This window comes from Dipteris shenzhenensis, chromosome 14, assembly GCF_047967505.1.
Source record: "Dipteris shenzhenensis isolate YYH24624 ecotype China chromosome 14, Dip_SZ_1.0, whole genome shotgun sequence".
Classification (NCBI taxonomy): domain Eukaryota; kingdom Viridiplantae; phylum Streptophyta; class Polypodiopsida; order Gleicheniales; family Dipteridaceae; genus Dipteris; species Dipteris shenzhenensis.
In genome coordinates, this window is record NC_141609.1 from 24,566,636 (window position 1) to 24,580,625 (window position 13,990).

At 40.6% G+C, this 13,990-nt stretch overlaps 1 protein-coding gene across 1 annotated transcript in view; it reads right to left on the reverse strand.

The window, feature by feature from the left end:
• LOC147894371 (ARM repeat superfamily protein) overlaps nucleotides 1-13,990 on the reverse strand; it is a 106,681-nt gene that overhangs the window by 30,965 nt on the left and 61,726 nt on the right. Inside the window, exons 8-15 of the mRNA XM_087384465.1 lie at nucleotides 9,888-10,066; nucleotides 8,999-9,092; nucleotides 8,836-8,892; nucleotides 8,588-8,722; nucleotides 8,065-8,133; nucleotides 7,808-7,921; nucleotides 7,540-7,701; nucleotides 5,295-5,423 (exon numbers count right to left, since the gene is read on the reverse strand). Coding sequence (XP_087240591.1) covers nucleotides 5,295-5,423; nucleotides 7,540-7,701; nucleotides 7,808-7,921; nucleotides 8,065-8,133; nucleotides 8,588-8,722; nucleotides 8,836-8,892; nucleotides 8,999-9,092; nucleotides 9,888-10,066 — 939 coding nt within the window. The remainder of the gene's footprint in view (nucleotides 1-5,294; nucleotides 5,424-7,539; nucleotides 7,702-7,807; nucleotides 7,922-8,064; nucleotides 8,134-8,587; nucleotides 8,723-8,835; nucleotides 8,893-8,998; nucleotides 9,093-9,887; nucleotides 10,067-13,990) is intronic.

Here is a 13,990-nt window from a genome sequence, read left to right on the forward strand (position 1 = left end):
GAAGGGAAAAGAGGCAGAGAAGCCACGGGGACCGCAAAAGCCAATGGCAGGAGGAATTCCTGACATATTGGGTCATGTTTCAAACCCAGAAGAACGAGAATTGCTGCTAACATGGGGCAAAGTTAGAGACAGCAAGTGCTGATTTTATTTGATCCAAGGGCTCTGATAATTTCATATCAAAGGACCTAGCCCTGAGGCTGGGAATCAAGACGGAGGAATTGGGCAGGGCTTTGGATGCCAATCAGATGTTCTGTGGGAACCCTGTGCCAACCACTCACTTGATAGGGAAGCTCCGTCTTCATGTACAAAGTTATGTGGATCAGGAAGACTTCTTCATTTATCCACTGAAACATCATGATGTAGTCTTGGGTATGCCTTGGTTCCATCGCAAGGCAGTGAAGTTGACTCTTCCTGAAAGAGTGCTGAAGTTTGTACATAGGGGCAAAGTATATCGTGTGGTTGCTAGGAATAGAGGGGAAACTATTCCCATTGTATCAAATAGTTCTGTTGGATAAGAAATAAAGTCTGCAGTTTCAGCTTACATGATTTTTGTAAAAGAGAGAGATGTGGAAATGCATGCTGAAATAAGTGAGACAGATGAGAATGAATTTCAGTTCCTTGAAAATTTTAAAGATTGCTTTTCAGACGCTTTGCCAGGAGAGCTACCCCCTGAGAGACCTGAGGATCATGGCATAGAACTCATTCCTTGCAGCGAGCCACCCAATAGGCCCCCATACAGAGTTAGTGCAACTCAGCAAGGAGATTATGACTCAGGTGCAGAACTTGTTGTCCAAGGGGTTGATTCAACCCAGTTCTTCTCCTTTTTGTTCCCCTGTACTGCTAGTACAGAAGAAAGATGGCTCATTCCGTATGTGCGTCGATTACCGCGCACAAAACAAAATGATCATCAAGAATAGATTCCCTATTCCACACATTGATGATGTACTAGACCTGTTAAATGGAGCTTCAATTTTCAACAGGATAGACTTAAAGAGTGGCTATCACCAAGTGAGGATACAGCCTCAGGATGTGCACAAGACAGCGTTCCGCACTACTTTTGGGTTGTATGAATATCTGGTGATGCCTTTTGGATTGACAAATGCCCCAGCTACTTTCAATAGGATGATGGATCGTATCTTCTGACCCTACAGACAATTCACTGGTACCTTCTTCGATGACATAATTGTCTTTTCTAAGTCTGAAGAAGAGCACAAGAAACATCTTGCTATAGTGTTTCAAGAGCTGAAAAATCATCAGCTCTATGCAAACAGCAAGAAAAGCGAATTCTTTCTGGAAGAAATCCATTACTTGGGGCATATAATATCCAAAGATGGGATATGAATGGATCCGGTAAAGATTCGTGCCATTCACGAATGGCCAGAGCTGAAAACTGTGCATGAAGTTCGAAGTTTCCTAGGCCTGTGTTCTTACTACAGAAGATTTATCAGGCATTTTGTGGATATAGCCGCTCCACTCCACGATCTTACTAAGAAAAATACAGCTTTCAGATAAGGAATTTCTCAAAAGACAGCCTTCACCACACTCAAGGAGAGGCTGACTACAAAGCCAATCTTAATTGTTCCTAATTTGTATCAGCCATTTGATGTGGATTGTGATGCTTGTGGGAAATGTGTTGGGGCTGCATTGCATCAGAATGGTCATGTAGTGGCCTATGAGAGCAGGAGACTCCGGGATGCAGAGAGATGTCTGGGAATCTATGAGAAAGAGTTATTGGCTGTAATCCATGCCATCCATACATGGAAGCATTATCTTTTGGGTGCAGATTTTACTGTTAAAACAGATCACCAAAGTCTGAGATATTTCCTAACTCAGACAACTTTCAGAGAAGCATATGAAATGGGCAAATATGCTGTCAATGTATCATTTTCAGATTGTCCATACCCCAGGAATTCGGAACAGAGTGGCAGATGCCTTGTCCCGAAGACCCCAGGTCAACAATGTGACTATTGCTTATCATCAAAACCTGGAAGGCATGAGGGAGCAATATGCTAATGATGCAGATTTTGGCGAGATTTTACAGCAAATGCTAGAGGGGCACTATTCCCTGAAAGATGGGTATCTTATGAAAGATGACTGCCTATGCATCACCCAGGAGATGAGGAAAAAGATTTTGGAGGAATGCCATGCACCTCCCTATGCTGGACATAGAGGAATTACAGCAACAACTCTAGCACTAGAGAGGTATTTCTTTTGGCCAAGAATGCATAAATCAGTTTGTTACTGAATGCCTTACATGTCAGAAAGTGAAGTATGATAGACGGAAGGCACCTGGCCTACTTATGCCTCTTCCCGTGCCTCAGGCACCGTGGGAAAGTATTACAATGGACTTCATTTTTTATTTGCCAAGATCAAAGTCAGATAATGATGGGATTTGGACTATCATTGATAGATTCAGCAAGCAAGCTCATTTCATTCCGGTTCGCAAAACCATAAAGGCAGCTCATATGGCTAAGCTTTTCATGGCACAGATCTTTAAGCACCATGGTATGCCTAAGTCCATTGTCACTGATCGAGATCCCAAAATGACCAGTCTATTCTAGAGAGCTTTATTTGATAATATGGGGACAAATCTGAATTTTTCTTCTTCTTTCCATCCCCAAACAGATGGTCAAAGTGAAGTAGCAAATTCTACAGTAAAAATATGCTGAAATGCTACGTGGGTGACCAAGGTTCAGACTGGGAAAGTACCTACCATTGGTAGAGTTTGCTTACAATAATACAGTACACAGCTCTTCAGGGAAAGCCCCCTTTGAGGTCATCTATGGAAAGGTGATTCTGCCACCTATCCTGAGAACCAAGGACGAAATATTTGCAGACAGCTTATAGCCAAGTCCAAACAGCAATCGAAAGGTCAAGAGAAACATAAAAGAGCTGCAGATAATCATAGGAGACAGTTACATCTCAAGGAAAGGGATTGGGTACTTTTAAAGTTCGAGAAAGCTAGGCTCTGTAAGTTCAAAGGCAAACAAAAAGTGTATGCAAAGTTATCTCCTAGATACTATCGCCCTTTCAGGGTTACAAAAAGAATAAATGAAGTTGCATACAGGTTAGCATTGCCAGAGCATTGAAAGATTCACAATGCATTCCATGTGAGTCTTCTAAAGAAATTCTGGAGCTAGAGCCTACAGAGCCAGTATCAGAGGATCCACCAAAAGTGGATGAGCTGGAGCCTGGAGGAGGTCCTCCAGCCAGAGCAGATTGTCAACCATACTGTACGCAAAGGCCCTCAAGGCAAGGAGTTTTACAGGTATCTTGTAAAATTCAAGAATTATACGGCATTAGATGCCAAGTGGATGGATGAAAACATGTTATCCGATCATCCACAGCTTTTGGATGTTTACAAGGAAGCTTTTCAGTTGAGGTCAACTGACAACTGAATAGAAGCCGAGGGGGTGTCACCACAATGTAAATATCCTAAGTCAAAGTACAGTGGACCATTTATTTGATCATAATTAAAGAGTTTTCATATGTGTTAATTATGGTCAAAGAGTTCTTTAATGGTTAGAGAATTGATTACGGTCAAAGATACTTGACTCATGTCAAGTAAACCTGACTTCGGTCAGGGAGACTTGGTTTATTACCAAGAGGGTTAACTACGGTTAACGAGAGAACCACAGAGCTGACTATGGTCAGAGAGTGTTGACTTTGGTCAACGAGACTTGGCATGCGCCAAGAGGGTTAACTACGGTTAACCAAGATATGCCAACTTCGGTTGGAGAGTTGTGCCAACTTCAGTTGGAGAGACTTGACTATAATTAAGGCGCCTCAACCCTTGGTCAAAGCCCCTTAATTATGATCAAGAGCATTGACTCCGATCAACCAGAGAATAAATATATATTTTTATATTTGTTATGTGTGCACATGTGTTCAGTGGGGACGCCCACCGTCACTAGAATTAGTCCACAGTGTGCTATTTGCATGCAAAGCGCTAACAATTAATGGGGGTACCATGGTGGTGCGCTTTAATTAATTGTTGCAGGTACTAGGAAGAGATATTTTCCTAAGCGCTACGGGAGCCTAACGAGAGTCTAGGAGGCAGTTCGCATGACCAAGTGCTTTGAAGACTCCAAACTCCAGAGTTGCCCTTAGTGGCATGTAATTAGGAAAGTAATATAGAAATTGACAAGTGGATTGTTGCCAAGAAGGGGAGCCTTAGAGCTCATGTAATATTTATTCACGTTTGGATTTATGTATGAATAGCTTCCACGCTGAACTCATGTACTTGATTTCTCTCTTATGAATAAAAACCTTCGGGGGGTCCAGCCCGACGATTGTCCTGGGCCCTAGTGTATCTGTTGAGAGAGGGAGAGAGGGAGAGAAATGAGAGTGTTTCTGCTGTCTTTTACAAGGATGGTTATATTGTGCATGAATATGTCTACTCTAGATAGGGTTAACAGGATGAATCCATGGCTCCGAGTGGATAGTTTAAGCTAGGAGAGAAGCATGCTAAGGCCAACAAGCTTACAATGACCAGACTCCGCTAGGAAATTTGATAAGACCTGGTCCTATATTTCTGAAAATTTTCCTACAATATCTAGAAAATGCACCGCTTCTCTTAGAGCCTACAGACAGTCAGACATACTAGGGCTAACATCAAGGCCCCAATTCTGAGATTACAGATCACCTTAAAATCCCATTATGTCAATGCAGAATGCAGCAAGAAAAGAGTCATATTGTGTTTTGTGCACCTTTGAAAAAGTGTTTGACATAGTGCGCTACGAGTTACTCATGTGGAGCTTGGACTTGCACATGGGAAGGCTGCAAAGACTCAGACTGCAGGTGTTTGCCTAGACCAGACAAATTTTCCACAGTTATCGGCTGGTCCAGTATGTCCATAGTGTATACTGTGTAAAGTAAAGATGCCCCATGTTTCTCTACACAATCAGAAGCACATATTTTGCAAGAAGTGGTAGTGAATCTTATGTGTCTTAAGTTTTGTTGACATTTTGTTAAGATCATGTGAGGTTTGCTTCCTCTACTCAGAGATACTTGCAGCATGCTGCAAGCTTGTGCATTCCGCAGCCTAGTTCTCGTGATGCTTTGTTTGAGCTTCTTAATTTAGCAATGTGAAGCAATGTTTCTTTGAGCAATTTGGGAGGGGCTGCCAATCTTTTTGCAAAATTGGGGGAATAACCCTGACCACCTTAGCTTGATGGCCCCTTTGACTCCAATCCAATCCAAGTGTACAAGGAGACTTCCAAATAGGCTGACATACTCCTCTCTCTGGATGTAAACATCAACAAACCATATAACAAAATTTGAGGGTTACATACCTTGGCCTTGAAGTGATTTTTCGAATCATCGGACCAAAGCAACAACCCATCTACAATGCTCTTGAGATGTTGTTGCAGGTGTTCCACTGGTTGCCGTGCAGCCACCACTTTCATGAAACCTAAAACAGACTGAACAGTGAAAGACACTCAGTAAACAGACTGAACAGTGAAAGACACTCAGTACAGAGCATAGTCCTTGAAATTTTTGCAATCGACAGCAACAAAAGAAACAAAAACGGGCCGATTAATAAATCCACTGATTCAATAAAATTTTCCTGCCCATCTATCCACCTGAACAAAAGTACAGAAGGTTAACATTTGAACATGTTATGCAATAGGTGCACAAAGGTGGGTGCAAGAGTCGACTCCTATTCTACACAGCATATATTGTGATCCTTGCCATCAAAGCTAGTACAGAACTTACCCTCTGCAAAAGATACACAACACCACTCTTTGCAAAACCATGTTTGAAAATTTTCGCACAAACTTCCCTCTCTGATTGTGAGACATTCATCGATGAAAAGAGGCTCCTCCTCCATCTCCTTAAACCCATTTACTCCGACCACTTTACAGCTTACTTTGTAATCCAATAGCCCTATCTCATCATCCCCACACTGTTAACCATTTCTTTGAAAGAGGACCTACTTGTAGGCAAAGCAGTGTCTCTTCCACAAGAGACATTAGCTACATTTTTAAAACTGCAGAGTCCTGAATCTGAAGCTCCAACTGGGTAACCCTTTGGTCCCATACTTCAGTTGAACTTCCATCTGCCATTCTGACTTGGCAGGAGAAGTATATATATTGGGACAGCATGATACAGTTAGTTATTTGCTTGTGAACTGCGAAGGAACACTGCCTCTAACCAACAGTTCGATTGAAAGAAATAGTGCAGCTAGTGGTTGGTGTATCAACCTTATTATACCTCCTGATCATATCCACAGTTTATCCTCTATGGCAAGGGAAGGCCAGGCTAGTAATCAAAACTCATCATAAATTCCTCCCTCATTGAAATGGAGAATGAGGCCACCTCACAACTTCGTCCGTGTGTGCCCAAAGTAAATTATTCAGGAGATAAAGCACCTACAGGAGGACTCGTTACTAGTTAGTGCTGCGATCCCAAAGCATCCCTACTGCTGGTTGGATCAGCAGTAGTGATGACGACTCCACGGATGAATTCCCCAAATGGTTGCATATGGAGAGAGATTAGTTGAACTCAAGCCTAAAAATAAATAATGAGGTCTGCATGTAAAGTACCACCATTTTGCCTTTTGGGTGGGGAGAGAAACTTGTAATTATCAATTTTGGCCACTTATATACATGGTGATTACTGTTGTCCATTATATTGGTTTGCCACAATATACTATGTTCACTTATTCTGATAGAAGTTTTAAGTATTTAAATTTAAAACGTATTTATTTGCTTGGTTTTGGTACTCTGTATTTTATGTAAAGTTTAAGAAGTCTAGTTTATATATACCTTCATAAGACTAGAATCTTACAAATCAAACTTTTTTATAGTTTATCCAACTATTTGGATATCTCTTGGTATGGAGGCAGATGAAAGAATAGTGCGCCAGGTGTGTGTGTTTCTAGAATCTAAAAGTTGTGGGGGATAAGCTGTGCTGTGCACCGTTCTCCAAGTCCCACCGTTTTCCAACATCCCACAGTCAAAGTGCAACAGTGGAAATGCATTATCTTCTTTATCAAGGCAGTGAACCATGGCTAGAAACAGAGTTCACCAAAATTAGGGGGAGCCTTGAGTTATTTTTTGGTTTCACAAGGGGAGGCTAGAGCACTTCCAAGTTCCATATGGAAGCCTAATTCCTTGCACAGAGAAGCATACGCAAGAACAACTCTCTCACATCACAGCCCCTCCGTGCTCATGATGTAGCAACAGCACCACTATTATAGTCTAACGATAACAAAATACCAGAGTAAATGAGCAGGTACAGCACATATATGCTGTTCTTGGGCAAAATAGCTTCATAATGACTGATATGATTGCCAACGAAATTCACACAAAATTGACTTCATCTCTATGTAGACAGTGGCCCAGCTTGATAAGCTTTTTTGGCTCCTGGATTGTGGGACCCTGAATTATAAGGATTGTGCTGAAAGTGGTACCTAAAACATTAATATACTTCAATCAATCCTTTTACATACATTGGAAAGAAATCTAGTCAATTAAACCATAACAAACTAAGAGGCATTCTCTTCGCTTAGTAAAAAGCTGCCAAGAACCACACCTTGATAACTTCTCGGCTCTTGCTCTGCAGCAAGAGAAGAGCAGATGGCAAGAGGTCAGGGATAGTATAGCAAAGATCATGGAATTCATATATCAATCTAGCAAGTCCTGTAACTGCTGCACTTTTCATGTGCGGACTTGTCCCAGCTAAACAACCAACAATCTGCAAAGAAAATAGGCATCCATTTCAGATATCAAACAACACACATCTTAACCATCCAGATCATTACCTTCTCACCTTGACTTTCATATCGGATCTATGTTCTCACCATAGTAAAAAACTGCATAAATTTTCCTTTGGAATCAGCTGAATCTGCACCCTCCAAGTGGTGTCCCAATTGAACGAGCGTTTCATATGCTACATTCCTTGTTTTTTTGTTTGTCTGAAGCACGAACAATAATTTAAAAATATTTAATTATCATCATTTGGCACACATGTTCCAATTGTTTCCTCGGTATGAACAAGATTATGGTTATCATTTCCTAAATAAAAGCACAAGTAGATTTTCAATGGGAGTAAATTCACCTCCTTTGTGGCAAGGATTATTTCCCCAATGAAAGAGCTCAATATCACGTCCCCTTCTTCCATATTAGACTGGAATCAACAGATATCCAAAGGAAAACTAGTGAATAAGACAGGTGGAGCAATAAGGAGATCAACACAAATTTTGCATTGAACTAATGGGTTGTTTACACAAGAATGTGTCACTTTAGAAAATGCATTGAAAACAAATGCTTATGCCAAGGGATTATTTCCCCAATGAAAGAGCTCAATATCACGTCCCCTTCTTCCATATTAGACTGGAATCAACAGATATCCAAAGGAAAACTAGTGAATAAGACAGGTGGAGCAATAAGGAGATCGACACAAATTTTGCATTGAACTAATGGGTTGTTTACACAAGAATGTGTCACTTTAGAAAATGCATTGAAAACAAATGCTTATGCCAAGGGATTCCAGAAGTATGCTATTCACACAAAGTCATGAGCATATACTTCATGCACATAGTACAAGCAAATGATCTACAATTTTTAATACACAAACGTACCTTAAAAAGGTAAAGAATGAGACTATGTAAGCAACTGAGACGGTGGCGTTTAGCAGAGAAGTGGCATGATGGCGTTGCTGTAAGGATCAACTTTAATATATCATCAGCTTTATTTGCAAGGAACCCTGCATGCTCCTTCCAAAAGCGACGTAACGAGTCAGTCGTGTGATCTCTAAAGGTTAAACCATACAAATCTGAAAATGCCCTCTCAAGACCAGAAGAAATTCTCCTCAATTCACTTAAAATACCTTACATAGACCTGCTAACACTTTGTAGCCTTTCTTTTGCACCAAGCCATCTACATCCTGTGTCAAACTACAATCTCAGACCAACAGCTTCATCCTTTCAAACAAAGAACAAATTATTTGTGCACCGTCTGCAAAATGCAGATTCTTTAGTTGGCATATTGACCTGCAAAGTGGGTTTTATGGCACTAAATAGTATTCCAACACCCTCATCATCCAGCCCTTGCAGTAATGACAGAGCCAAGTCCATGAATATACACCTGCAAAGGGAATGCACTGTAACCCAGATTAAGCACAAACATATTTCGAGTCGGTCGTATTGTTTGGAATTCATCCACTCAATGTTAATCCAATTGTTAGGGGTAACCCAGCCTATCAAATTAACCATTCATTCTCAATTCAACATCTTTTTTTTTTTTTTGCATTCCTCTTTGTTTGCAATCTTCAACAGTGAAAGTACAAAGGACATTAAGCACAGCAAACGAAAGTTGCCCTGTCAAGATAACAGAAAACAATCAGATGTTCTGCTGACCTAACAACAACTACTAACAGTACATTGAGATTTTCAACCTAGATTTTTTCATGCAACCAACTATGACCACTTCAGTACGAGGAATCAAGCAAAACTTAGGTTTGCCATTATTGTTTCTCTACCCTTCTTCCATCAGAGTACTGCCTCTGGTGTAAAGAAACTTGACAGTGGATTAGCTATGAGAGTAGTTAAAAGCAGAGACTGGGTAAAGTTTAAATCCTCAATATCCAACTGAATGTAATTATATGCTTGAGAAGAAGTCATTAACAAGGAGGAGGAAGGATTCAAACAAAAACTGACTTTAATTTGTGCGTGTGGACCATATGGATGTGTTGCATCAGGCTTTCAGTGCTTCTGAGATTTACACTCACATTACACGATTTTTAGATTTAAGATGTTTTCTTACATTGAACTGTTTTACAGTATTTGCATCAATCCACAAGGAAGAATTTTTTAAAGAAGGCAGTAGTCACACCATTAACTAATCCAAATAAAACCAACCTTCTAGAAAACAAATACAGACCTTCTGGATGATGCACTTTCTTCCTTGTTTGGACCACTCAGGTCCATTGGTTCCTGCCCTTTAGGCCTCACAACTTCAGAAGCTTCTTTTGTTGCTTTTAAAAGCTTTTGCATGATACTGATGAAAAAGTCTTTTACTGTTCTTCTCTCTGAGATTGATGCAAAATCTCCAATGGTAACCTGAGCAAAACAACAGCCAAGCTACAGTGATACACATGGACTTTACACTAAAGAACCACCATCAAAGAAACACTTTCAACTGTCCTTCAGCTTTTCAATTACAATGTGGTATACGGCATCATTAAAAGAAAAATGGTCTAGCACTTCACAAGTGCACCATGCGTCACAAAATCGAAGGGATTACAATTTGAGAGAACTGAAAGGAAAGAGTTTGTGCTCATAATTCAAGATACCGGCAAGGTAGACAGTTTTAACGGCTATGTGATCATCAAGGGAATTCCTGGAGCCACGAAATGAAGCTTGTGGGCTATCCCATGAATTATGAAATGTAGTTCAATAGCCAGCTAAGACAGCTATCACAGAGCTAGATAGATTGGTTATATGAATTAGGACCATTTCATATAACTTATTAGGTCACTCATATTGCTTGAAGATAGACGTTCCATCTCAAGTGCAAGGCTACACAACCTGTAGGTACTTTGCATACATTTGTGGGCACGAGTATTGTCACACTTGTAAAACAGCAAGAAGAAATCCAGGAAGGATGGAATCTCCAAAGAAGAATGGTCTTTAGAATGACTTCCAGAAGAACCAAGGAGCATCCAGTGCCACACTGCCCCATCTCATCCTCAGAATTTCTTATGAATGTAGATACTTCTTACATTTGTGGGCACCACGTGCAACTGACTGTGTGCGTATATTGTCACACTTGTAAAACAGCAAGAAGAAATCCAGGAAGGATGGAATCTCCAAAGAAGAATGGTTTTTAGAATGACTTCCAGAAGAATCAAGGAGCATCCAGTGCCACAATGCCCCATCTCATCCTCAGAAAAATCTTAAATTTCTTATGAATGTAGATGCTTTAAATGTGGTGAGCATGGCCACAATTTCTACGATTGTCCCAGAAAGAAGCTGCCATTGCAAACAGGAACAGCCAAAGAGGCTCCAAAAAGGACTCTTACAGCTCACAATGTGGAGACAGCTCCATATACAGATGACAATTTATCAGCCTATAATTTACTCAAAACATGGAGTCAGGTAAAAGATCTTCAGCAATTTGCTTATTTGATGATGTGCAACACATAGTTTTATTTCTCATGAATTAGCACAAATTCTGGGCATAGTCACTAAAGATAAAGGTAAAACACAAGAGGCAATTGGTGCTTTCCAATATCACAAAGAACAGGTGTACCTCCTCATCGGGTAACTCAAGGTTCACATTCAAGGGCATATTGCAAGGCATGGTCGATACTAGAACGAGTGATGGTCTAGAAGGAGGATTGCCACAGTGATGGTCATTTATACAATGAACAAAAGCATCACTTCAGGCCTTATCAATGCCCCAGGTACTTTTAACAAGCTGATGGAACGATTACTTAGAAACTATCAAAAATTCACAAGAGCTTTCTTCGATCACACATTGTTATCTTTAGTAAGAATGAGAAGAAACATAGAGAGTATTTAAAAACTATATTCAGCATAATACCCATGTGACAAATGACAAGAAAATTCAATTCGTTTGGCAGACATTTAATATTTTAGCCATATCATCGCTAAAAATGAATCCGAAAGGATTCAACTACGATGCAAGCAATTGTGGAGTGGCTTAATTAAAGAATCACCATGAGGTAATATTATTCCCTGGTTTATGCTGTTACAACAGGTTATTCATTTGGCATTTTGCCAGAGATAACTGATGAGCCTCATGATCTCACAAAAGGGAAGTCAAGCTTGGATCAATTCTGAAAGAGAAGAAAGTTCTTCAAAGGCTGAAACATGGCTCAACCAAATCAAGAAGCCAATGCAGCCTACAAAATTCAAAGGCTGAAAAATGCTGAGCTCCGTTATGTTGTCTATAAGAAAGTACTCCTAGCAGCAATACATGCCTTGTAAATCTGAAAACAGTATCTGTTTCCTAAAGAATTTATCATTAAGACTGACCTTCACAGCCTTCAATATTTCTTAAGGGAACCTCTTGTGAGAGAGACGCATATGAGATGATCAATTTTCTTATCATATTTTCATTTCCAAATGCATATAATCCCTAGACAAGAGAATGCAGCCCCACATGTCTCTCGTACTGTAAAAATTCAGCATATCTCAGCCTCATACCATGATGAATTATTAACTATGGATGCAACTAGACATCATCATATCATGATGCCAACTTTCTCAACTATGGATGCAACTAGACATCCTCATCATGCTTAATATTTCGATGACAGATACTTAATCTGCCCTATGTTGGCCACAGGAAATGTGGCTACATTTAACAGCCCTACATAAATGTTTGTATTGGCTTGACACGAAGAAAGACAATGCTGCTTATATTTCTACCGTATGCTATGTCAATGACAAAGGAAAGACCAAAGGCCTACTACAGCCTTTGACAATATCAAAATTACCAGATACTTGTATATGTGAGAGATTATACATTACTAAAGAACTCCAACAAAAAGTTTAGAGGAATGCCATAATCTCCCCTATGCTGGCCATAGTGCAATAGTAGCTACATTTACAGCCCTAGATAAACTTCTTTATTGGCTTGACATGAAAAAAGGCACTGCTGCTTATTACTTCTGCATGCATGCTATGTCAATGATTAAGGAAAGCCCAAGGGACTAGCCTGTGATAATACCAAAATGACCATGGGAACATATCGACATGTTTTTCTTTTTTTTTTTAAAGGCAGGTGGAGGAGGGAGGGGGGCTTATTTCTGGCCCCTAGTGTGATATATGCTATTCTCTCCTCTCCTTCCTAATTTCGAGTTCACTCCTCGCTGAATCATTACTAGTCGGCTGAGTTTCAGGGGTATCAGAGCACAGCATCGTCACTTTCTATGGTGATGACGATCCAAAGCACAACAGGCTCGTGGAGGTCTGTTGTGAGTCGCGACCTAAAGTGTAGGCAGAATCAAGCAGAGCTTCTTCCTTCAAGCGAGAAACGTACTCTTCAGCTATGCCAGTGTAGGCAGCGGGCTGATCAAGCTCAAGGCTCCTGCAAATTCCTGCCAACTCCAAGTAGTTTTAACCAACTCACATGGACAGCCATACAAAGGAGCAAATCAGAGGATTTGAATAGTTGGCGAACCCAGAAGCTGGTCCACGCTGTCGATTTGATAACAAAATTATTCCACCAGAAACTCAAGCTATTATCTATCTCAGATTCATGGAGAATTACTGTGTGTGCTGATCAGCCATCAAGTACACTACCAAGCATACACTTCATTTGTGAATTGCTGGTCTTTTCAGCTTGCCAGGCCCTTCTCTGCTTGGGCAAAATTCTGAGCTCTTTGCATGTATTTTGAAGCAGTGGAAACAGCAATTAAGGAGAGCTTGGTTTCTTGCTATAGATCCAGCATTTCTGTCCACGAATTAATGCTCAGGAACGCTTTTTGTATTAGCAAGTAGATCGAGATCTTTTGCCCAATATGGCTGATTCTGGAGAACATGGAATTTTGGAAGTTCAAGCAATATGCAGCCCAGTAAGAGGAGATTTGAAGAGCTAGATGATGATCTCAATGAAGAAACAGTAAAGGCTAAGATTCAAGAGTTCGAAGTGATGAAAAGAATCCTCAATTTTAGCATCTCTTTGAAGTTAACCCCATGGAGAAATTGTCCACAGTCACTTCTCCTAAGACAGTGAGCCGGAGACGTTCCCCTAGCCCATCACCTTCCTCTTCAAAAGAATCACCTGAAAGAGCCATGGATTCCGACGTAGGGGAAGGAATACAAAACCCAGAAGAAGATACTCAAGTCCAAGGAGCAGAAAGCAGTGAAGAAAATCCGCCAGTCCCAGTTCATCTCCACATCCTAGAAAACGTGGGAGTGCACACCCGGGTGAGAGTACCGCTCCTAAGAAGTGGAGACATTTCAAGGAGCTATTCTACGACTAGTTTCTTCCAAAGCAATTCTTTGACGAAG